Raw genomic sequence first — 23,395 nt, 5'->3', positions numbered from 1 at the left:
GGGTTTTCAGGACAGTGCAAACACTCTTTATCTTATGTCTTATCTGAAAAACACAGCGCTTGTTGAATGCCACGAGGTGTAACCATATCGAATCGTGAACTTTAAAGGTTGTTTGCCCATATCCCATTCCGCCAGTAATCATTCAGCCAGTGTCGCAACCAAGTGAATTTCCAAACATGTATACTGCGTACTGCTCTAATTAAATGTAAAGCAGTTTTTGTATCCAACAATAAATCCTTTCCTTAAAACGGTATCTTATAAGTTTTATATGTATCACAATTATTTAAATTATTTTTTTGCAAAAAGCAAACAAAACAAAACGAGCGCTTACAATCTTTACATACTTGCGTTTATTTTCCTTTTTGCCCTATTGCTCCTGTGTGCATGGCGCATGCGCACAACCGAACAACCCAATCCGCTTTAGTTCGTTAATAAAATGTTAGTATAGTGAAAGAACGTGTGGTGTTTGTAGAAAATTATGAAAATTCATATTGACAGCAATTTATATATAATATAAATAATGTTCGTATAACAATAAGAAAACACCCAAAACAGCTGACATAAAAAAAGGGACGAGCCCAATAGGCGAGTGCAATGAACATGCTAGCAGATCGGCAATATGTGATAGTTTAAACAGCATGTAGATTCTATCGAGTTTTCTTTAACAATACCTTTGGAGTACAATCCGAAATATTCGCTTAAAATCACGCTGTTCGATTGACGACAGCTGATTGAATGATATAACATATGTATATATAACAACTTTGTATCATTGGTGGACGGAGCGAGCCCTTTCAGAGCGAGAAAATTTATCAACCTGCACCCGATTGTATAAACGCTGGTTAAAGTTACCGCTCGGTAACATTCAAACCTTGGTAAGTTTGCGGTTATTCAGGTATAGTAACCTTCAAGGTAACTCGATTGTATAAACACGATATACCGCAAAGTAACCTAACCGCGCATAGTGGAAATTAACCACCAGTAACTTTAACCAAAACATTCCCACAATGTTTCGTATGACGTAATTTTCGCGCGAAGTGACACGCTTATAAACAGCGACATGTATATTTTTTTGTCAATTTAATTTACACATGAATTCACAATAAAATAAAGTGCAGATTTTAACTATGAGTTCATCAAAATGACCAGGGACAAATTGATAATGATGTCGGGCTTTGCATCATTTAGCGGAATCCCTGGTGCTTCCAAACTGCAAGAGAGTGCTTACAAAGACGTCTATTCTTCTAGTTGTTCTAGATGTAACATAAAAATTATACATGGCCGTCGTAACATGCTAGACTATTCTTCTAATTTGTCTTATGTTTACAATAAACTTACTTTCTTTCTTCTACAATAAGGGAATTTACCATAGATAAATAAAACATTGTTCAAGTTTAAATATATCTTTGTATGCAGAAATCTGCAAATGCAACCGAGTTCACCAACGGCTATTATTTGTGTCGTGTTCTGAGAAAACTGGGCATAATGCATGTGCGTAAAGTGTCGTCCCAGATTAGCTTGTTAAGTTCGCACAGGCTAATCAGGGACGACACTTTCCGCCAAAAATTGATTTTTGCTAAGAAGGTACTTCAGTTTTACAAAAATGTCATAAAAGCGGAAAGTGTCGTCCCTGATTAGCCTGTGCGAACTGCACAGGCTAATATGGGAAGACACTTTAAGCACATGCATTATGCCCATTTTTCTCAGAACACGACACATTTGATAAACTGCTCCGGTTCATTTTAACAGCAGTAATGTACATAGAGTACATGGCGTAGCGTGTGACGAAGAAGAAAGTGTATTGAGATCTCATTTGAATATAATGATATGATGGCATAAGGGTCTTTATTTAACTATGCTAAAATAATTATCAAAGACCCTAGATGCAAACTCGTCAATTATTGAATTAAATGGATTATTTATGGATTTTAAAGGATTATTAAAGGTAAGATACTAGTTCGAACGTGTTTTGTTTTTTGTTTGTACTTTTGTTGTTCCCTGTTCTCGAGAAATGATTTAAACATGGGCGCCATTGATGCATCGGATCACACACGGCATACCCATAACAGAATATAAGAAACACGTTCTGTGCGTCCTAAAATTTGTCGTACGAAGTTGGAAATCGTATTGCCCTGTAAATTAAGTCAAATAAAGTGTCAGTCGCTGCAATTTGTTGTTTACTCGTCGAAATTGTGAAGGTCATCGACGATTAGCTTTTATAATGTCGCGCGCCGCGGCCATTTTGTGTAAGTTACCTCTCGGTTACTTGTACTTACCCACCTAGGGAAGCAGGGTATGTTTTAACTGGGTTTTAACCGATCGGTATAACTAACCAAATTTTATACAAACGCTTACCGACCAGTAACCAACATGTTACCGACTTTTAACCGCCGGTATGTGGTTAACCGCCGGTTTGACTGTTTATACAATCGGGTGCTGAACGCCAATATACCACATGCTTAAAATGGTAATACGCTTAATTCGCTAAAACACCCCAAAATATTTTTTCTCAATACATCTTTGTATTGCGACGATCCGTGGCTATTTGTCAATTTGTCTTAAAGTCCTAGTGAAAAACTAAAGAAACTGAAAAGATACGTAGTGCTTGTCAAATACAAGTGCAATTATTTAGATTTTCATATACGCCACAAAACGTGATGTCGGTTCATGCAACTCACCCTGCTAGACTACTTGTGTAGATGTTAGTACAGGCAACTTATCCTGCTTGACTACTTGTGTAGGTGTCGGTACGTGCAACTCACCCTGCTTAACTACTTGTGTAATGTCGGTACATGTAACTCACCCTGCTTGAATACTTGTGTAGATGTCGGTACATGTAACCTACCCTGCTTGAATACTTGTGTAGATGTCGGTACATGCAACTCACCCTGCTTGACTACTTGTATAGATGTCGGTACAGGCAACTCACCCTGCTTGACTACTTGTGTAGATGTAGGTACATGCAAATCACCCTGCTTGACTACTTGTGTAGTTGTCGGTACAGGCATCTCACCTTGCTTGACTACTTGTGTAAATGTTAGTACAGGCAACTCACCCTGCTTGACTACTTGTGTAGATGTCGGTACAGGCAACTCACCCTGCTTGACTTCTTGTGTTAATGTTAGTACAGGCAACTCACCCTGCTTGATTACTTGTATAGATGTCGAAACAGGCAACTCATCCTGAATGACTACTTGTGTAGATGTCGGTTCAGGCAACTCATCATGCATGACTATTAGTCCAAACCCGCGACCCAGCCTTTGAGCCAAGGATAGAATCTATCATGTCTGTAATGTCACGACTATTGCTCGTCTACTACTGGGACAAAGCGGATGTGACACGATGTTGGTATTCATTGCGTTTTTTCTGACACTATCAGCGACAGGTAGTGTTCCACTCTTACTGTAATAGACTTGATAACGGGTGATTAATGAGCTAATTATTTTAGTTACATTATGATGATTCACTTTTTGTTTTAGATAAAACTATCACATTTACATAAACTAGTCAAACGACATGAGCTGTCGAACGAGCGTTAACACAGTCTCACAACGATACGTGAGAGATAATCAATGCTGCAAATGAGAAGACATTTACATTAGTTACTGTTCTTAAGTCTGATTTGAATATCTCTTTGCCATACATGCATTTAAATGAAGTGAATATTGTCATTAACTAATTCAAATTAACTAGCAGTTTTCCTCATGCAAAGTTTATAGCATTTGATGGTGTGTGTATAGGGTGTTTTATTATCTATTTATTTTTTAGTAATCATAAACAGTCACAAGTATGGTTGAAGTTAATTGATTTCACATCTCAATATTGTTAAGGAAATTAGTTCACTAGTGAAAGTTATAGGTTATTTCACTCTCAGAATGTTAAAATTATTCCATGTTGAAGGAATTTTAAATGCAACTGATTGCACACTTTATGTTCATTGAAAGGCAATGTTAGTTTGTATTAATAATAGCTTAATATCCATGTGTTCGCTGTCCCGGATGAGCGGATAAGTCTCCTCTCTTCAGGCCAAGCCGCGGATCCGTGTCAGTCTGCGCAACTGATCGACGAGCCGAGGCGCAGCACCAACTTTACCTCGGCGTACACAGACTATAATCAACTCTACTGCGATGACACGCTCAAGGTTGGATGGTACAGGTTCAATGGAGGTGAGTATTGCTACATCAATTGTTTTTGTATCCGACATATGAATAATAAGTTCCGATTTGAAATATTTGAAATTGAACATGCATATTGATTCTAGGTTTTGCATCTACAAGGTCAATGAGTGTACACTTTTCTATTCGTATTATTCGGTAGTGCAAAAGAATGACAATTACATAGTATATTGTAAATACTAACGTGCTTACTGTAGGAAGCAAGCTGGCCACATCATGTCAGCCGTTCTATCACTGTAACACCCACGTGCCTGTATGGATGCGGGGGAGCCATCCCACCACCCTCGGACAGACCGTGTCCGCAGAAGTGTGCGCACCCATCTCAACCAAGGCCGGATGTGCGCAGGACGACTGCTTCACAAAGGACACAATTCAAGTACTATTGAACATCTTGTTTATTAACGTAACACAGATAATAAAAAAGATTTATGCAGAAGACTTAATTGCTTTCAAATGGTTTACTATAAATAAAACGACACCATCAATTATTAATGTTAAATACGGATCATAATCATTTAACTTACAGTATAGAGACTGTACATGAGCAGTTTCAAGACCAGAATAATGTACTTGACGCATACTCGTCACTCCGTCATGGCACACATTAAAGTGTACCCTTCCATACTCGTCACTCCGTCACGGCACGCATTAATGTGTACCCTTCCATACTCGTCATTCCGTCACTCAACGCATTAATGTGTACATTTCCATACTCGTCACTCCGTCACGGCACGCATTAATGTGTACCCTTCCATACTCGTCACTCCGTCACTGCACGCATTAATGTGTACCCTTACATTCTCGTCACTCCGTCACTGCACGCATTTATGTGTACCCTTCCATACTCGTCACTCCGTCACGGCACGCATTAATGTGTACCCTTCCATACTCGTCACTCCGTCACGGCACGTATTAATGTGTACCCTTCCATACTCTTCACTCCGTCACTTAACGCATTAATGTGTACATTTTGATACTCCGTCACGGCACGAATTAAGGTGTACCCTTCCATACTCGTCACTCCGTCACTGCACGCATTAATGTGTACCCTTCCATACTCGTCACTCCGTCACTCAACGTATTAATGTGTACCCTTACATACTGGTCGCTCCGTAACGGCACGCATTTATGTGAACCCTTCCATACTCGTCACTCCGTCACTGCACGAATTTATGTGTACCCTTACATACTCGTCATTCCGTCACGGCACGTATGAATGTGTACCTTCCATACTCGTCACTCCGTCACGGCACGCATTAACGTGTACACTTCAATACTCGTCACTCCGTCACTGAACACATTTATGTGTACCCTTAACAACTGGTCACTCCGTCACGGCGCACGCATTGATGTGTACCTTTCCATACTCGTCACTCCGTCACTGCACTCATTAATGTGTACCCTTCCATACTCGTCACTCCGTAACGGCATGCATTAATGTGTACCCTTCCATTCTCGTCACTCTGTCACGGCACGCATTTATGTGTACCCTTACACACTGGTCACGCCGTCACGGCATGCATTAATGTGTATCGTTTCATACTCGTCACTCCGTCACGGCACGCATTAATGTGTACCCTTACATACTGGTTTCTCCGTCACGGCATGCATCAATGTGTACCCTTCAGGTGAAGATGTGTCCGAACTTCTATGCATATGAGCTCAAACCAACTCAAGGATGTCACCTGGCCTATTGCGCAGGTATGTTCCTCCGTGATGTGGACACGGGAAAAACCGCATAGCTTGGCTGAAACTTGCAATTTGATTTGTGTTGTTATTGATGATTATTGCCTCCTTAATTAATAAACCGATTACAACAAGAAAATTTTAGTTATATTTAGATACGAAACTTGACTGAATGATTTTTATAACTTTTATAACACGTCAATACAACATATAATAATATAAAGCATCATATAATTCATTGTATAAAAAATATTATAACAATAAAATATAATACATTATATAACACACAAATTCATTTTGCTGAAACCTTAAGATTAGATCAGTTCGTGTTTAATTTTACAATGGACAAAACAATCGCATGTATGTAACAGTTTCAACCATGTATCATTTTGTTTAGGCGATGGAACGCCATGTGAAGCCCATCAAACATCACCGACAGGTTTTACTCCAGGATGTGTTGGTGCGTATGTTCTCTTGCTAAAACGTTTCATTTCTTAGTTCAATACATATGCATGATTTTGTTCATAAACGTCTACATGTATTGTTGTAGACAAATATCCATTGATGTTGAACGGCCCACACTTGTCTGACCCATTACTGACGTACGTAAATTCGACAACCGGAAAACCGACATCGTTCGAGTTCCAGTGTCAGATTAGCTTTGATCCGGCTCGCACTGACGTCGGTTTTGATGTCAGGTTTCTATTTGACGGCAAAAGGGACATGCGAGTTCCAATTATGTCGATCTCTGGTGCTCAGCAGCGTACGATCTCCCTTGATCAAAAATATTTGATTGGACATATGGGTCAAAATGTAAGCCGACGGATTCGGATTAAATTGCATTCTGTTTAATCGATCTCCTTCGTGAGGAGAAATTACCAATACATACACACGTGACGCGCATGATGTATTGTATAAACATTATGACAGAAATGAATGTTGTTATCGGTGGTTACTGATTGTGGCTCTTTTTGTGCTAGGTGAGTTGCGCTGTCAGTTCGTACTTCACCGCTCCTGGAGCCATCAAGGGACCCTCCATAACAAGCAACGGGTACTGGGCTGGGATTAAGGTATGCTCATTTGTAAACATGGTATCGTCATGTTTTTAATAAAAATCATAAACATTCAATAGGTGTTCGCGCAGACACGATTTGCTTTTACTTCATTCCATTCGATAATGTTTATATCAAGATAATTTTACGATGTATACCTATAATCAATAAGTAAAAGTCAACTCAGATTTCCCCTCTGACAAAATTACATTTGAATACCATAGCTTTTTTTTCTGAATAGAGTTAATATTGTCCGCCGTTTAAGATTATTTTTTTAATTCTTTAGATCTGTTCACTGCAATGTGTTCTGTGTTGTCGGCCAGGTGGAGCAAAATCGTCTGGAGGTGGGAGAGAAGGATAAGCCCCGCACGCTGGTTATGTACTCTACCGTACCTGTCGTCTGCGAGCCCCCGCACGACGTCACGTGCCACCTTGACATCGACCTCGACCCTATCAACAACAACAGTAAGTATTCTTAAAGCGAGATTATACGATTTTTCATATGTGTTAAATTGTAATATATTGATAAAATATGTTACAATAACACACAATAGGCAAGAAAAAATATTCGTTAAAGACGAATTTTATGAAATGCAGCAAATACAAATTAGCGTCCCGAGCCGATTGGGTAGAAGATATATCGTACTTATTTTCCTACAATAACCGAAGCATTCGTATTTTTTATAAGGATCAGAGTTAGTGTTCGTGTGTCGTATGAATATATATCGTTTCAGGCATTTCAAATGAACCGTTAAACTTAATTAAGATTCACATCGTACATGCATGATATACATGCTGGCGAAATCGACTGCACAGACATTTTCGATTTCAGAATTTAATACCTGGCTTATTTCGCATTTTTCGACATATGTTCTTCTTAACTTTTATTTTAATTTAGATTGAAATATATGTATAATAATTTTTTTTTACACATTTTATATAAATTCATAAATATTTGACAAAATCGTATAATCTCGCTTTAAATGCATGATGTCGTCGAGAACACCCATTCTGTTTATTATTTTGTTTGTTAAAGGTTCTGTGGATTTTATCAAAATGTTATTATGCATACAATATGCTGTTGACAAAGCCTTTTATCATACCACCACATTGATATCTGCCTGATATAATGTTGCCTTATATATTTTTTTATATCATGGTCAAAAGGAAATTCTTGTATCAGTCATGTGTCGAGGACGGCCATATTAATCGGAATCAACTATAAAGTCAACATTTTTAGTAAAATCAAATCAGATTCAACAAAACATGCAATTCGATACCAAGATGTAATGTATTTTAAACACAAAATGCAACACAATCAACATAAAACATTTTTTACAAATATTCAGCGCGCGTGCTCATGACGTCATTATTAACACGTAAAACGACAAAAGTCATATTCTTTCCCGGCAAAAAATGCAGTTTTTTTGCGATTTATTCATAATTATTTAAAATCGGGGACTCAAAGGTATGATAACAGAAGACACGTTACTGCCTTACCTTTTTGTAATATATCAGGCAAGGCTTAGAATAATATAACTGCGAGGCTTGCCTGATATATGTTTTTATATCATGGTCAACAGGAAGTTCTTATATCAGTCATGTGTGGAGGATGGTCATATTACTAGGAATCAACCATAAAGTAATATTTTTTTGTAAAATCGAATCAGATTCAACAAAACAAACAATTTGATACCAAGATGTAATATATTTTAAACACAAACCGCAACAGAAACAGCTAAAACAACATTTTTTTTAATATTAAGCGCGCGTGCTCATGACGTCATTATAAACACGTCAAACGATAAAAGCCATATTCTTTCCCGCTAAAACTGCGTTTTTAAGTGATTTTTTTCTTCTTCTTTAAAATCGGGGACGTAGAGGTATGATAAACAGAAAAACAGGCTCGGCAAGCCTCGCCGGAATATTAATCTAAGCCTTGCCTTATATATTACAAAAAGATCAGGCAGTTACCTGTTATTCTCTATATATCAGTCATGTGTGGATGATGGTCATACTACTTCGATTCAACTATAAAGTAATCATTTTTAGTAAAATCGAGTCAGATTCAACAAAATAATCAATTTGATACGAAGATGTAATATATTTTAAACCCAAAATTCATCAAAAACGGTGAAACACATTTTACATATATTTAGCGCGCGTGCTCGTGACGTCATTATCAACACGTCAACCGACGAAAGTCATATTCTTTCCCGCTTAAACTGCAGCTTATTAGCGATTTGTTAATTATTTCTTTATAAGCGGGAACGTAGAGATATGATAAACAGAAAAACAGGTTACTGCCTGAACTTTTTGTATAAATCAGGCTCGGCACGAATAAAATAACGGCTCGAAAAGCCTCGCCGTTATATTATTCTAAAATATTACAAAAATATCAGACAGTAACATGTTATTCTCTATACATGTATATTCACGCGTATTGATAAAGAGGACGCTTAAATGTTACCAATACACCCTTTTTATAAACTTAAAGAGGACACCTGTAAATTATACATGTATATGTTCGTATGCAAGTATGCTTCTAAACACAGCACTTACAACTATACTTACAAAAGCATCTTTCTATAGTCGCCCTGTCTAATTACGCTGATACACGAATTTGTCAATGGACATCAAATTGAAATAATGCACGTATACTCGTAGTAACGCAGTTAACTTATACCGATGTACGTATATTCATATAAACTTGACTTACTTTGAGCATAGCACCACGGCAACAGTCCTCAAACGCACTCTGTTTTGGGCTGCTTTCATTAGCTCTTACCATGAAATGTTACAGTTATTCATGTCTTCATGTCTTCTTCGCATGATCGCCTCCTGGTGGTCTTAGTGCATCTGAACCGTCTCTTGCCCTGATGTTTCTACTGTAACACTGTAACACCGTGTGATGTCTTCTTGAGAATTTCGCAAGGTGTGACCAATCCACCTCCATTTCCCCCATGCGATCTGCTTTCCGATGGGATCTTGGTTAGCATCATTCCATAAGTCGGTGTTCTTGACTTTGTCCGTTAATCTGATCTTTATGATTTTTCGGAGGCACCTGTTCATGAAGACGATGAGCTTGTTGGTCAGAGTGTTGGTGACTATCCAGGTCTCAGATCCGTAGAGGACAGACCCGACTTTGCTGTAGAAAATCCACAATTTAGTGGATAGATACTATGAGATAGGGATGCTGCTTTCCTGACTGGTCTTGGAGTACTGAAGACAAATCTGGCTTCCCCTTGTCGGCGATCGTATTGTTAATGCAAATGCACTTCGGTTGTATAAAAGAAACTTAATTAAATCCAGGTTCGACCTATTTTATTTTACGTTCAAAAGCAACAATAACAAAACAATAGTAGTGACGTCTATAAAGTGTTACAGTTCGTGCGGCAACGTCATGAGACGTCTCGCAAAATTTACGACATTCTCGCGGAAGCGCAGACAAAACAAAGTGAATACATACATAATTATTCACATAACATCAACACTGTGTTATAGGACAAGTCAATGTTGATTAGATATCACACCACAATATCCAATGTCTATCGTATCACACTATTTTCACTAATACTGCTTGTCAACTCGCTCACTTCAAGTGGATATAGTTTTGTTATAGGTCTATTTGTGGATAGACCATTGCTTGTGCGCACATGTGCAGCGCGAATAAGTCCATCATTTCCGGTCAACACGTCAGTCACCACAGCTATTTTCTAATCACATTTCGATGTCTCGTCATGTATCTGGACGCCATCAACGACCCGAATCGTCTGGGCGTTGGATCTGTATACTGCATTTCACTCACGAAGGGCCGTCAGGTACTCTTTTTTCCAGCGACCCCAGAACTGTTGGATGATGTGGGCTGCCTTTTCTTAGCCATAGCGTGTAAAGTATCATGGCTCGCTGGTTTCCAGAGTCCATCAGTGACGCCAGAAGACTCACCATGCGGAAGTGACGTAATGCGGCAACCGTTAAGTAGATGTGCAGGCGTCAAAGGAACCGGATCATCGATAGCGGAAGACGTGTGTGACAAAGGACGATCATTAAAGACAGCCTCGATTTCCGTAACGATCGTCTGTTATAACTTCAGGTAGATGTAGGCACGTCGAGTATCGTATTTAGGGTGGTCGTAGTAAGTCCAATAAGACGCTCCCACAACCCACCGTACTAACGGGCTCACTGGGGAATGAATCGCCATTCGACTCCTAGGTTGCTCGTTGTGTCTTGAACTGAGGTTGAATAGCTCTCTAGAAGCTGCGATGAATGTTGTGGCGTTGTCAGAAATCATAATTTTAGGCATAGACTTCCGACTTGTAAATCTTCTAAACGCCTGAAGAAATGATTCTGTAGGCAGACTGGTAACAACTTCTAGGTGAACAGCCCTCGTTGAAGCACATGTTAACAGACATATGTAGGCTTTCATGTCACTTCCGGTAGGCTTTTTAATGTGAATAGCGCCAGTGAAATCCACTCACGTCACTGTAAATGGCGCCGAATCTTCACTTGTTGCGTTGACATAGGATTGATCATTACTGTGTTGCCATGCGTATACATGGATATTCATGTCGGCCAACGACCTTTATCACTAAGCCATCGAGGACCTTCTTGCCACAACATGTAGTGTAAAATGTTTTCAGCGCACATCCCGCGTGTCAAGAGGTCAGCAGGATTGTCTTTCGTAGGGCAATATCTCCATTTATTAGGTTTAGTCAGTAGTTTAATTTCACACACCACTCGATTTGCGACAAATCGTTTCAGCACCTATATACTTGATAACTATTGAAAAACAATTTGGCTATCGGACCAGTACGTTATCTTGAGCGCCATCACTGCCTGCTGAACATGTGCAGCTAACATTGTCCCTACTAAGGCAGCCATCCGTTCCAATTGTGGTAATATCAACGATTTTAGCGGTGCAACCCGGTTTTCGCAATCACTAGGCATGTACTTGTCCCATTGGATACGTATGTTGCCGCATCATATGACTTTATGCTAGCGTTAACAAAACCATGAAGCTCTTTTGGTGACTACATTTTTTTGCCATCATCCGTGCTGGGTACGAACTGGCGTTTGAATGTCATCTCCGTTGCTGTGTTGAGATCAGCAGCAATGTTGGACCACGATGTTTGAATAGCAGATGGCATCGACGTATCCCAATCATAGTGTCCTTTCCAAATAATCCTGCAGCAGAATCTTAGCCCTCACTGTAACAGGACGGTGTTCGCCAAGAAGATCGTAGATCTGAGACGAAAACTTCATTCTCTTCGTGACATCACATACTTCTGGAATGTTCCTTATGACAAACTGCATTGTATCACTTTCCCTCTTCCAATGTAGACCGACAACCTTGGTGACGTCTTCTTAATCTAGGACGTTTTCCCGTAAAGCTACTTTCTGAAGTGCTTCGCTGTTTGACGACCACGGTCTAAGGTTCATGCCAGCTGTTGACATAAACGTTCTAGATTCATGAAAATACTTCAACACTTCCGTTTCAGACTCAAAACTCGAAATGACGTTATCGACGTAAAGATCACTCTCAATCACGTTAACAGCGTTACAGTCTTTGTTCTGGCTTAGGTGCTTTAAATGTGTGGCGTTCAAAATGAAAGGTGAACATGTCGCGCTGAACTTCACAGCTTTGAAGCGATACACTACGACTTTACTCTGTGTATCGTAGGGATCTTCGAACCAAACAAATCTGGCCATGTCTCGGCGATTTTCGTGGAGGCCGTCGTGCAGAAATGCCTATTCTATGTCTGTAGTAACGGCATACATTTGCATTCGAAATCGTTCAAGCTGCTCTGTCAAGTCATTCAGCTGAGGCGGGGCGGACTCCAAGCAATCAGTTACACTAGGGTGACTTGCAGACTTCTGGCAGCTTCAGGCACAGACTACACGAACAGGGGTTGTAGATGAGACTTTCCGTACTGGATGGTGTGAAATGTAGTGAACTGTTTAGACGGGCATTCCTTGTCGACACAAACTTTTTATATAAAACCACGTCTTTCCTGTTCCTTGATGATTTCATGAAACTTTTGAACCTTTTCTGGTTCAAGACGGAGTCTATAAATAGTGCCCTTTGTCCGCTTCAGTGCAATTTCAAAGTTCGTGGATAATGGTGCGTGGTCTTGTTTCCATGGTACTTTGACTTCATAACGTCCGTCAAGAAATGCAATGCACCTGTATTGATTCTTTTGTATGTAGTCAAGCTCTTTCCGGTCCTGACGATCTGACGTGACACCCATGCTTTCAAGTTTCCAAAATCGCTCAAGTATTGAATAGTTCGGCGGGCTTTTTGCGATAACGTTCATCATGTGACTCTCGCCTGTGTTTTTTGATAAAGTCCCCGTATGAACAGGACCCGACATTAGGTAGCCTAGCATGTACTTCACAGCTGTAGGACCGTTCCCGCGAATAAGAGTGTCTTCAACCAAGTCTCAGTAGTGGTCTACGCCAATCAGAACGACCATGTCTAGCATTGAATCGACAGAGACTGGTTGGGCTAACTTCAAACGTCGGAGAAGGGAAATGTGGCTGCAACTGACATGAGGCTTGTGTCGATGGGTTTCGCTATTGTTAGAACAACCAGGACGCTCAGTTGGACAATTTCGTTGTCTGTTTTCACGTAGATTGTACTGCGATCAACGCGTCGGACTCTCGCTGTGTTTCCACCGAATAACGCAATGTTCAACATATCCGTACCATCAACCGGAAGTTGTAGTTGGTCTGCCAGCTGCTGCATAATAAAAGACTTATCAGAGCCCTCGTCGAACAGGATAGCTGCCTCAACGGCCGCCTCCTTGATACCTACAGTAGACATTGCCGTCTTTAGAAGAACACCAGAGTGTAGTTGTGTATTAGCAGAGTGAAAAACAGCAGCTTCCGGTTTCAAAGACGATGTTTCCGGTGTGTTTTCATGTGTTGTTTTGTCATCGCTGCTTGCGTTGCAGAGACTCGTATGGTATTTCCGGTGACACTGCTGACAACAACCACGCGATCTGCAGAGTGAAACTTGATGCTTACCGAGACAATTTTAACACAGCTTTTCTTTTTTCACTTTATATTCGCATGGAAGGGCTGCAATACTTCTAATATTCTGTAGGTTTGTGTTTCTCGTGACAGAATGGACATGAAAATGTTAGTTTCTCCAAATTCAATGTTTCGCTTTTGTCGCATTAAGCCTTCTTAGCGTGGTTCGTCCCGGTGTAGATTTTTCATGACCTTGGCGACTTCCGGATACTTTGCACTTCCGGCTTCCATGATGAGTCCATAATATGTCCTCGTTGAGAAACGAAACTTGCCTGACTTTCTTCTCCAGAGTGTCGAATGTGGCGATGAATTCCGTGAGCGATTGCGTATTGGCACTGCCAGAGTCTCCAAATATCGCTGAATAACCCGTGTATAGCCATCTCGGAGCGATTGTAATATTTGCAAATTTATTCTCGTATTGTTTTTCTCATGGCACCAATGTCGGCGATCGTATTTCTAATGCAAATGTACTTCGGTTGTGAGAAAGAAACATATTTAAATCCAGGTTCGAGCTATCAAATTTTATGTTCAAAAGCAACAATAACAAAACAATAGTTGTGACGTCTATAAAGTGTTACAGATCGCGCGGAGACGTCATGCGACGTCGCGTCAAATTTACGACACCCCTAGTCTGGCCTCGATGTTGCTGACACGACACTGCCATGTAAGGTGAAGGAGTCCCCCTCTTTGAGCTCCATGCCATCCGTGATGATAGACTTCTGCTTTGTTTCTTGTTCATAGCCATGGTCTCTGTATTTTCTCGGTTTATTTGGAGCCCGGAGCTGCTGTTTCTTTGGCACGGTTGTTTGTTTTTTCTGCATGTGTTTGAAGCATTGGGGCATGAGGCATAAGTCATCCGAAAAGTCCAGGTCATCAAATGTCTGTGTCAGGGTCCACTGGATTCCGGTCTTACCTGTTTTGGTTGTCTCTCTCATGACCCTGTCCAAAATGAGCACGAAGATCATCGGTGAAAGCATGCATCCTTGACGAAAGCATGTATTAACCTCAAAATCATTAGTCACTTTGCCGTTGTTGACTACCTGGAATGTTGCTACCTCATGCAAGTGCTGCATCATGTTAATACATCTTTGCGAGATTACATAGTGATATAAAAATCCCTAAATGGTCTCTCTGTCAACCATATCGAAAGCTTGGAGGAAGTCAACGAAGGTAAGGTACAGCGTTAACTGCCACTCCAATGACTGTTCTATTTAACTCTGAGCTTGGCGATCTGATCCGTGCACGTCTTGTTTCCCTGGAGCCGGCTTATTCAGATTGGATTCTTTCTTCGACTGCATCTTTAAGTCGTTTCAGGATGAAGCGTATTTTGCTTGGCACTGACAGTAGCATGATGGCTCGCCAAATTCTTTGCAGAGAGCAAAGTCTCCTTTCTTTGGAAGATTCACCAGGTGTCCTTTTTATGTCCCCAAGTCTATACTGGGGACATATTGTTTTGCCCTGTTTTGCCCTGTCTGTTTGTTTGTTTGTGTGTTGGTTTGTTGGTTTGTTTGCGCCGAACTTAAACATTGGAAATCACTTTTGCAATATTGAAAATAACAACTTGATATTTGGCATGCAAGTGTATCTCGTGGAGCTGCACATTTTTAGTGGTAAAAGGTCAATGTCAAGGTCATACTTTTAGGTCAAAGGTCAAATATATTGGGGGAAAAAGTGTTTCACAAACACATCTTGTTTAAATCAGCTAGGACTTTTCCTTCTACCCAGTAGGGGCAGCAGCATGGTTTCCGTGGTAGAAAAGTCTGTCTTAAGTGCTTCTGGTGGATGTCCTTCGATTCCGGCTGCTTTTTTGGTGTTCTTCAGCACGTTCAATACATTCTGGATCTAAGCCTTTGTTGGAGGGTTTGTATAGACTCTTGTTGGAGTGTCTGCAGGAGGAATGTCCGGTCTATCTGAGGTTTGTGGTCGGTTAAAAAAAAACTTGACATGTTGTGTCGCTTACTTTGGCTAGTATGTTTTGGTTAAACTTGTTGGTAGAGAGGGCTCTGATGATCTTATACAGAGTGCTGGGGTATCTCCTTTGAGCTTCCCGGTTTGCTGCTGTTGTCGGAGAAAACCGTCTTGTGTGTCCGGGACATTTTCTTGAATTCTTGCTGTATAATTCTTCCTCGAGCAGTTTCTTTTCATCTTAATTCTTTGTTAATTTTCTGCTTGATGTTTCGCCTTTTATGTATCAGGTACCAGGTTTTGCCGGAGAGACATTCTTTTATTGTATTGTCTCTTTTCCCATGGACTTCTTGGCACGTGTCCTTCCATGATCCCTGAGGAAGCCCCGATGTTTTTTCAGTGGCATTTCTTTCCAGACCATACCTAAGGTCTCAAATCTATATTTATAAGAGACTGAGAATGTGTCAGTGAAGCCTGTTTCTTTCAGTCGTTGGATGTTGAATCTAGCCTGAGGTCTATCCGCCGTGTCTCTAAAAACTCGTAACTTGATTTTGATGACTCACATCACTTGTTGATAGTCTGAAGATACGTCGACTCCTCTTTTGAATACAGTGGCATGCAACCTCCGTCTTCATTTGTTTGAGATCGTGATGTAGTCTTTTTTGGTCCTTGTCTTGCAATAGGGTACGATTCAGGTTACTTCGTAGTTTTTGTGTTGATACGTGCTGCCGCCAATGACTAGGCCATTGAAGGCGCAAACGTCAGCTCGCCATTTTCGTTCATATCTCCTAGGGCCTAGGTACCCATACTAACAACTTTCTCTGTGTTGTTTGGCATTCATGTCACTCATCAGTAGCTTGATGGCTGTCTTGGGAAGTTCGTTGACAACTGTTTACAGTATACTGTATAAACTTTCCTTTGTCTGTTCAACTGCATTGTTAGTGAGGGCATAGCACTGGATGGCGGTAACATTCCTCCCTTTAGAAAAGAACATGCTGTCATGATTCAGGTTGAAACTGGCTGCCACAACGTAAGTGTTTTAGCAGCTGCATGAGACACAAACTGGCGTCATAGGTCACTCTGTGGGGGCATCTTTTATTATCGAGCGCTGGTTTTTCTTTACTGTTGCTTCGGTTTCTGTAGCGGGGAGCTTTTACGAGGCGTGGTTGCTAGCATCACGCCCAACCTTTCTCCTTTCGTTAACATGCTTTGGACCGTCTCAGGCGGAGTTATGTTCATAAAGATTAAATTATTTTAAAACACGCATGTAAATAAAGACTACAATTTTAATTATGCTGATAAAACGTATGTTCCTATATAAAACCATAACGTTCTTACAAAAAGAAGCGTGAAATTAAACTTATACACGTATGTTTCTATACACGACAATTTAAATTTTAGTTATTCACGCACTAATCTTTAAAAGGCACTGAAACTTTAAACGTCGCTGAACTTATACCGATCTACTGAAGTTCCTAAACACAAAAGAGGTAATCACTCTTTAAAATAGACTGCTGGGTGTTTATGTTGACATCACGTTAATTATGTGATGAAAGCATGGTCTTACAGACGCAACTTTAAATTGTAATAATAAAAGTGTGTTTGTATAGGCGACTAGCTTAATTACACTAACCTGATGGATTAACATTTCCGTAAACCGTACTTAACTTATTACTATTTGCGAATGGTTCTATGTTTCTGAAGACGACACTTTCAATTATTCTGATACGCTTGTTATCCTATAGACGATACGTGGAATTATATTGATAAACATATGCTTCAACAGATGACATTTAAATCTAGAGTATTGCATGTATGATCCTATACACAGCATTATACATTATCCTGGTGCATGTATGTATCTATAGACGACATCGACTTTGTGAAAGCGTGCCGGGTGACCTTCACCCCGGGGATGTGGAACAGCACCACGCATAGGGCGGAGACGACGTTCCAGGTGTCGGCGACACGTGACGGCAAGGCAGACAAGGACAAGGAGATATACGTGCACTTCAAGCCAATCTTTACGGGGGATGGCCCGCCAGCCTTCAACAACTACCAGGTCCCCTTTGTACAGGTGAGTGCTTCCTAGAACGAATGAAGTGCTTTACTATAATCCGATATTTTAATCCGAACTCTGAGACATGAAAGCTTTTATATGTCAAAACAGTCCATGTCCAGACGTATTAAAGTTATTTTTATTGCAATGTATGTTTGACTTACTATTTCATTATTTACAAGCACTTAAACAATCTCATGAATGAAAAGTATCTCCAGTTGGATGCATCTATCCCATGCGCTGACTGGATCTGATGACATCCCAATAAAGGTCAGATCACCATTCGATAACAAATCAAATCGTCGCCTCAAAAGGTCTTTGAAAAGTTTTCTTCTACTCGGAACACACACATACACAGTTTTACTTGTTGAAAAAAGACAACCTGCGATTGAAGTGAAATGTCACTTAATCTTGACCACTTATAAAATTTCGTCAGATCCTAACAGTAATAAATAATTAAGCGACAGTTAGGATTTGATTGACATAATCTTACAATAAGTTTAATCAAACTAAGACGGGTCGAGAATAAAGTATGAATTAAATGTTTATGCAATAAATATGGCCGACTTTACATCTAGGCGAGTGTTTTATTGTTCAATATATGCAATTTGAATGTATGAGTATATGTTTTCGGTAGCTTATATACATAATTATGAACTCATTATATAAAGTTTTAATATACGAAGCCGACAACACGCACAGAAAAACATACTATTTCGAGTATTGTTGGTTGTTGAATGTTACTAAAATTCGCTACAAGCATTTTAAATTATTGAATATTGTGTTATTACCTTTAATACCGATTACTGTAATAAATATATATAAATATATCAGTTAGTGTTTACCACGTACAAAAGACACAAATATTAAATAATTAATTATCGGAATGCCAATCGAGAAAATGAATACATTTGTTCATTACAACTAAGTTTTTTACAGTAACCTTTTTTCAAGCGTATGCTGAAAAATTTCTATTGAATAATTTCATTGGTGCTTTTCTCTTTAAAGCATTGTATTCCATGCAAATGATGGGTGTATGAATATAATCGTCGTATTCAAAATTAATAAAATTTGACAAAGAGTCATTAAATGATGCATATGATCCCTCGAATTTATTATTGTTAAATGTGGCTTAAATGCAAATTTAGCGAAACAAATTGTCTTCGCAACAAGTTGAAAACAAACGGCTTTAAAACAACCTCGCCTCGCAATTCGCTGGCGTGCGCTTACAGATCATGTCTATGCTAACAGATCATATCTTTGCTTACAGATCATGGCAAAAAACACGAACACCGCCACCTGCTGGTGTACGAGTGACCCCCACTGCAAGACGCTCGACATGGACCCGACCACGTCTAGTTGGAAAAAGTACGTGTTTTCTGATACATTGATATGGTAGTGAAGTAAATAATTTTAAATACATATACAATCGCATTTTATAACCACTGCGTAACAATTTATGTTTTCTTGGACAGCGTCTTGGACTATTACTTGATTGGGGAATTCGTCATGTATAAGAGCACGAACAGGAATTTTGAGGTAAACTACACTGTCATTCATTAACATTTGTATTTGAGTGCAAACCATTTTCGGTGTTAACGCAGTTTGTTTACAAGTGCCTGCTTTAACATTTTATAATGTTATATGCATGTATTGGATGAAAAGTATTTTCTTTGGGTATATTTTTGTATAAATGCCATTTTTGCTTTAGCGGTGTAAGTTTGACATGTATTTCTTGCTATTTCTACCAACGAAAAGCTTCAACAGTTGTGCGATTTATCTATCTCTCAGAACATAATTTACTGATCTGCCAATGTTTCATTGAAAGGAGACGAAAAGTTTCATTCAAAATGCTTTACAATCCTTACTTAAAAACAGATTTGCAAAGTTGAAAACGAGAATTAAATAAAATAGTTGGCTTATATTCATCAGCTAGTTTATTTACATGTTGTCATATAACTAATTAAATGAAATAAAAACATTTGGCTATAAATCAGTAAAAAAAACACTGTTTAATTAACGGACATAATGTTTATGCTTTTTTTTTTTTTTAACTAGAAAAGTTTATGCATGCATTTCTAAAACACTAGCTTATTGTTTAGATCTGCTCTACAGTAATGATAGATATTGAAAATTAATTAAATAACTATTATGTTTTTCATATATGCAGTTACAAAAAACAACATCAACGAAAAGCAAAGCAAAACTATGAACGTGTATCATGCAAATAACAATGTGATTTTCTGAAAGACAAATGTATTGGAAGTAAATATACAACTTATTTGACGTATCTATTCCATGTGTTTAATAGTGAATTTTGGGCTTTTGTTGAGACCTTTCTGTTGTGTAGTTTATTTGACAGTTGTTTCCCTTGTATACATTTACACAACCGGTATTTATAGTTTCTATTTATTAACTTAATATATTATTTATTAAAATGTAAAAGTGTTATAAATTCTTGTTAGTTTAATACTTTTTCACAGAAAATGAAACGTCAAAACTCACACAGTGAATGATACGTCATATGTATGATAATACCAAACAAGTATTAAGTAATATAAGAATTGAATTGCTGTGTGTGGCCTTTTTTAAAACACATTTTACAGTTCTGTTGAATCTTAATCTTCCAAGTATTGCTTACTAATCACCTAATACTGCACGGGGGCAGCGGAAAACATATTTGTCTATATTTGATTTTGTATAAAGTCACATTTACAATGTGAGACGGTGTCCACTTTGTGCTGCCTCAACTGTTGTATTATACTGCCATGTAAGGTCATATTGGCATTGTTATATTATGTTGTCAAAATATATGTTTTTCTGTCGGATTGTTAATATCAATATTTAAAAAACAACAACAATGAATCAAAGCAACTATTTAATTATACAAGTTTATTTTTATTTTTTTTACCAGGTGCAAGTGCGGACCTGGTCCTGTAGCCAAGTGTCGTGCAACTGTGCAGTGGCCATGAAAGAGAACAATGACTTGGTAATCCTGGACATGTGCGACATTAAACAGTTCGGCCAGGCGTACCCTAAGCTCACTGTCCCGGGCAAGGGGAACATGTCACACGGCACCGTGATCAGTCAGGACAGGTCGGGCAATAACTATCTGGTATGCGGACAAACTTGCCTTAATAATCATGATATATTATAAGTAATATTTTTGTTTTAAAGATACGCTTATTTAAATGAAAAGTAAATCTTCATATATCAATAGTCCACTTTTAATGTAGTTGTATTGAACGGGCAGGTGAGTTTCCCGTCTGGAGCACAGGTTCGGATCCATAACGACGGCAGGATTGGCTTGACCGTGACCATCACCGCACCGGAAGACGACTTCCAGGGCACGGAGGGGATCTGTGGTTATTTTGACGGCAATCCCTATAACGATCTGAAGCACTCGAGCGGGAAAGTGTCCAATTATAGGCCCAATACCAGCTTCCAAGACAATGAGTTCGTTAACAGTTGGAGGTAAATTTAAGAATGACCAAGATACTGATAAATTGCTGCCGTAGAAAAGACATCGGGGTTTTACAAGCATGTTGCATAAATTTTAACTAGAGCTATAACAGAAAAACATTTATGCGCATACATACCGTCATGACGCATCTCTTTCCTCGCGTGGCTCGCACAAGACAAAGAAACGGTTTCAGTTTCCAGATCAATCAATGTATTTGCAATACACGGCTAGGATAAACCAAGTTAATTAAAAAACATTTACGATAGCATCATTCAGTTGTTAAGTGCGACACGCAGTAACGTCTCAGGTTTTGTCATTTTTCTATGCAGAAACATGCATTTGACTTATCTGAATGTGTCCTTGCCCTTTTAGAAAGACGCATTGATTGTGTAAAAATTGTCGTATTGTCAGGTCATGCATTATGTGATAAATATCTCATGATATAAGGTAATATAACATTTTGTCGATTAATTATAAAGCTGTGTAACAGAAACAAATACAAAATTTGATACAATGATCTTTAATTATGACATTCATAATTGACAGACACGTAAACACAATGTTGGCAAATGGGGAGTGATAGTGAGACAAATTATCAATTAATAATTTTACACATTACAAAATCGAAATATCGAAATAAAATGTAATTATTTGAAATAGAACCTTCATTTGTGACATTGACCATTGCAGAACGAGGGTTGCCATGCACTTGACACATCTTCCGCTCATATGGAATGATCTTTATTTATTTTTAAAATATTTTATTCTCTATCAAAGTATGGACCGGAAACGGAAATAAAAAATAAACGAAGCATTTGGCATATGGAATTTAACTCATGATTTCGTTAAAATATTATTATTCACAACATGTGTAATACATATCCTGACATATAAAGGCTTGCAATGGTCTAAATGGAGACTTATGATAGCCATCTCCATATGCAGGTAAATCAAACTTATGTTGAAAAATGTTGTGCCTTATATATACACCAGTCAATGTAGACAGGTTTGATTCCGCAAATAACCATGTAGCTCTTCATTGGTGTTCATGGTTATCCCGTAGACATGCGGTTATGTGTGACATTTAATGTTTGTATTTACATTGCTAGTCGCAGTATCATGACATAGAACGTCAGTTTTCCGTCGGTTGTAGGGTCTTTGTTAATTGAGTTGAATGTGTTTACCAGGATCAAACCTGTAGGTAGCTCGTTCTTCGACAAAACTCCTCCATCCGACCCATCCCTGGACCACGACATGTACTTTTGTAAATGCGACAACAAGTCTAAACAGATCGACTGCACTCTTGACGGAAACGTGGCCAAACCAAACGTTCAGGTATAATCATAATATATATCCATGGCTCTGTTCATTAGTAGGAACAGCTATGAATCCAAATTACAATTGTAATCATTCTTGCTCTATCGTTGTTTTCAAACCTTTTAAGCATGAATATCAACACTGTGTTCTCAGCAGGTTGTCTTTATTGCTTGGTTTTTAACGGAACGTCTTCATACAAATATTCAGCTGCACTCAAACGTGTATCACATAGCTGTACGTCTGCACTGTATCACTCAACAGTTAGTCAAACATGTTTTACTCAGCTGCATGTCTACACTGTATTACTCAGCTGCATGCCTTTCCTGTATTATTGAGTTATAATGGTTTAGTCAGCCGCATGTCTACACTGTATTATTCAGCTACATTTCTACACTGTATTACTCGTCTACACGTATACACTGTGTTACTTATCTACATGTTTACTCTGTATTACTCAGCTGCATGTTTTCACTGTATTACTCATATTTATGTCTTCTCTGTATTACTCAGCTACACGTATACACTGTATTACTCAGCTGCATGCCTACATTGTATTACTCATCCATATGTTTACTCTGTATTACTCAGCTACATGTTTACACCGTATTACTAAGCTGCACGTCTATCCTGTATAACGCAGCTGCATGTCTACACTATATTACGCAACTGCAGGGATACACACTGTATTACTCAGCTGCATGTCTAC

The 23,395-nt window shown here is 39.0% G+C and overlaps 1 protein-coding gene across 2 annotated transcripts in view; it reads left to right on the top strand.

The window, feature by feature from the left end:
• The first annotated feature begins 3,252 nt into the window (after positions 1-3,252).
• Positions 3,253-23,395, top strand: part of LOC127882100 (von Willebrand factor D and EGF domain-containing protein-like) — a 34,622-nt gene continuing 14,479 nt past the window's right edge. The window contains exons 1-14 of one of the 2 annotated variants that reach the window (XM_052430530.1): positions 3,253-3,385; positions 4,026-4,166; positions 4,373-4,551; positions 5,804-5,876; positions 6,259-6,321; positions 6,412-6,674; positions 6,842-6,931; positions 7,237-7,378; positions 17,719-17,927; positions 19,180-19,277; positions 19,385-19,448; positions 20,824-21,024; positions 21,163-21,383; positions 22,560-22,707. In XM_052430530.1, coding sequence (XP_052286490.1) covers positions 3,343-3,385; positions 4,026-4,166; positions 4,373-4,551; positions 5,804-5,876; positions 6,259-6,321; positions 6,412-6,674; positions 6,842-6,931; positions 7,237-7,378; positions 17,719-17,927; positions 19,180-19,277; positions 19,385-19,448; positions 20,824-21,024; positions 21,163-21,383; positions 22,560-22,707 — 1,935 coding nt within the window. In that variant the 5' untranslated portion in view covers positions 3,253-3,342. Of the gene's footprint in view, positions 3,424-4,025; positions 4,167-4,372; positions 4,552-5,803; positions 5,877-6,258; positions 6,322-6,411; positions 6,675-6,841; positions 6,932-7,236; positions 7,379-17,718; positions 17,928-19,179; positions 19,278-19,384; positions 19,449-20,823; positions 21,025-21,162; positions 21,384-22,559; positions 22,708-23,395 lie in introns of both variants that reach the window. The other variant, XM_052430531.1, reaches the window with a different exon arrangement.

The sequence above is a fragment of the Dreissena polymorpha genome, chromosome 5, assembly GCF_020536995.1.
Source record: "Dreissena polymorpha isolate Duluth1 chromosome 5, UMN_Dpol_1.0, whole genome shotgun sequence".
Taxonomy (NCBI): Eukaryota; Metazoa; Mollusca; class Bivalvia; order Myida; family Dreissenidae; genus Dreissena; species Dreissena polymorpha.
The sequence above is the reverse complement of the archived record's forward strand: the minus strand, read 5'-3'. Positions and strand labels throughout refer to the sequence as shown.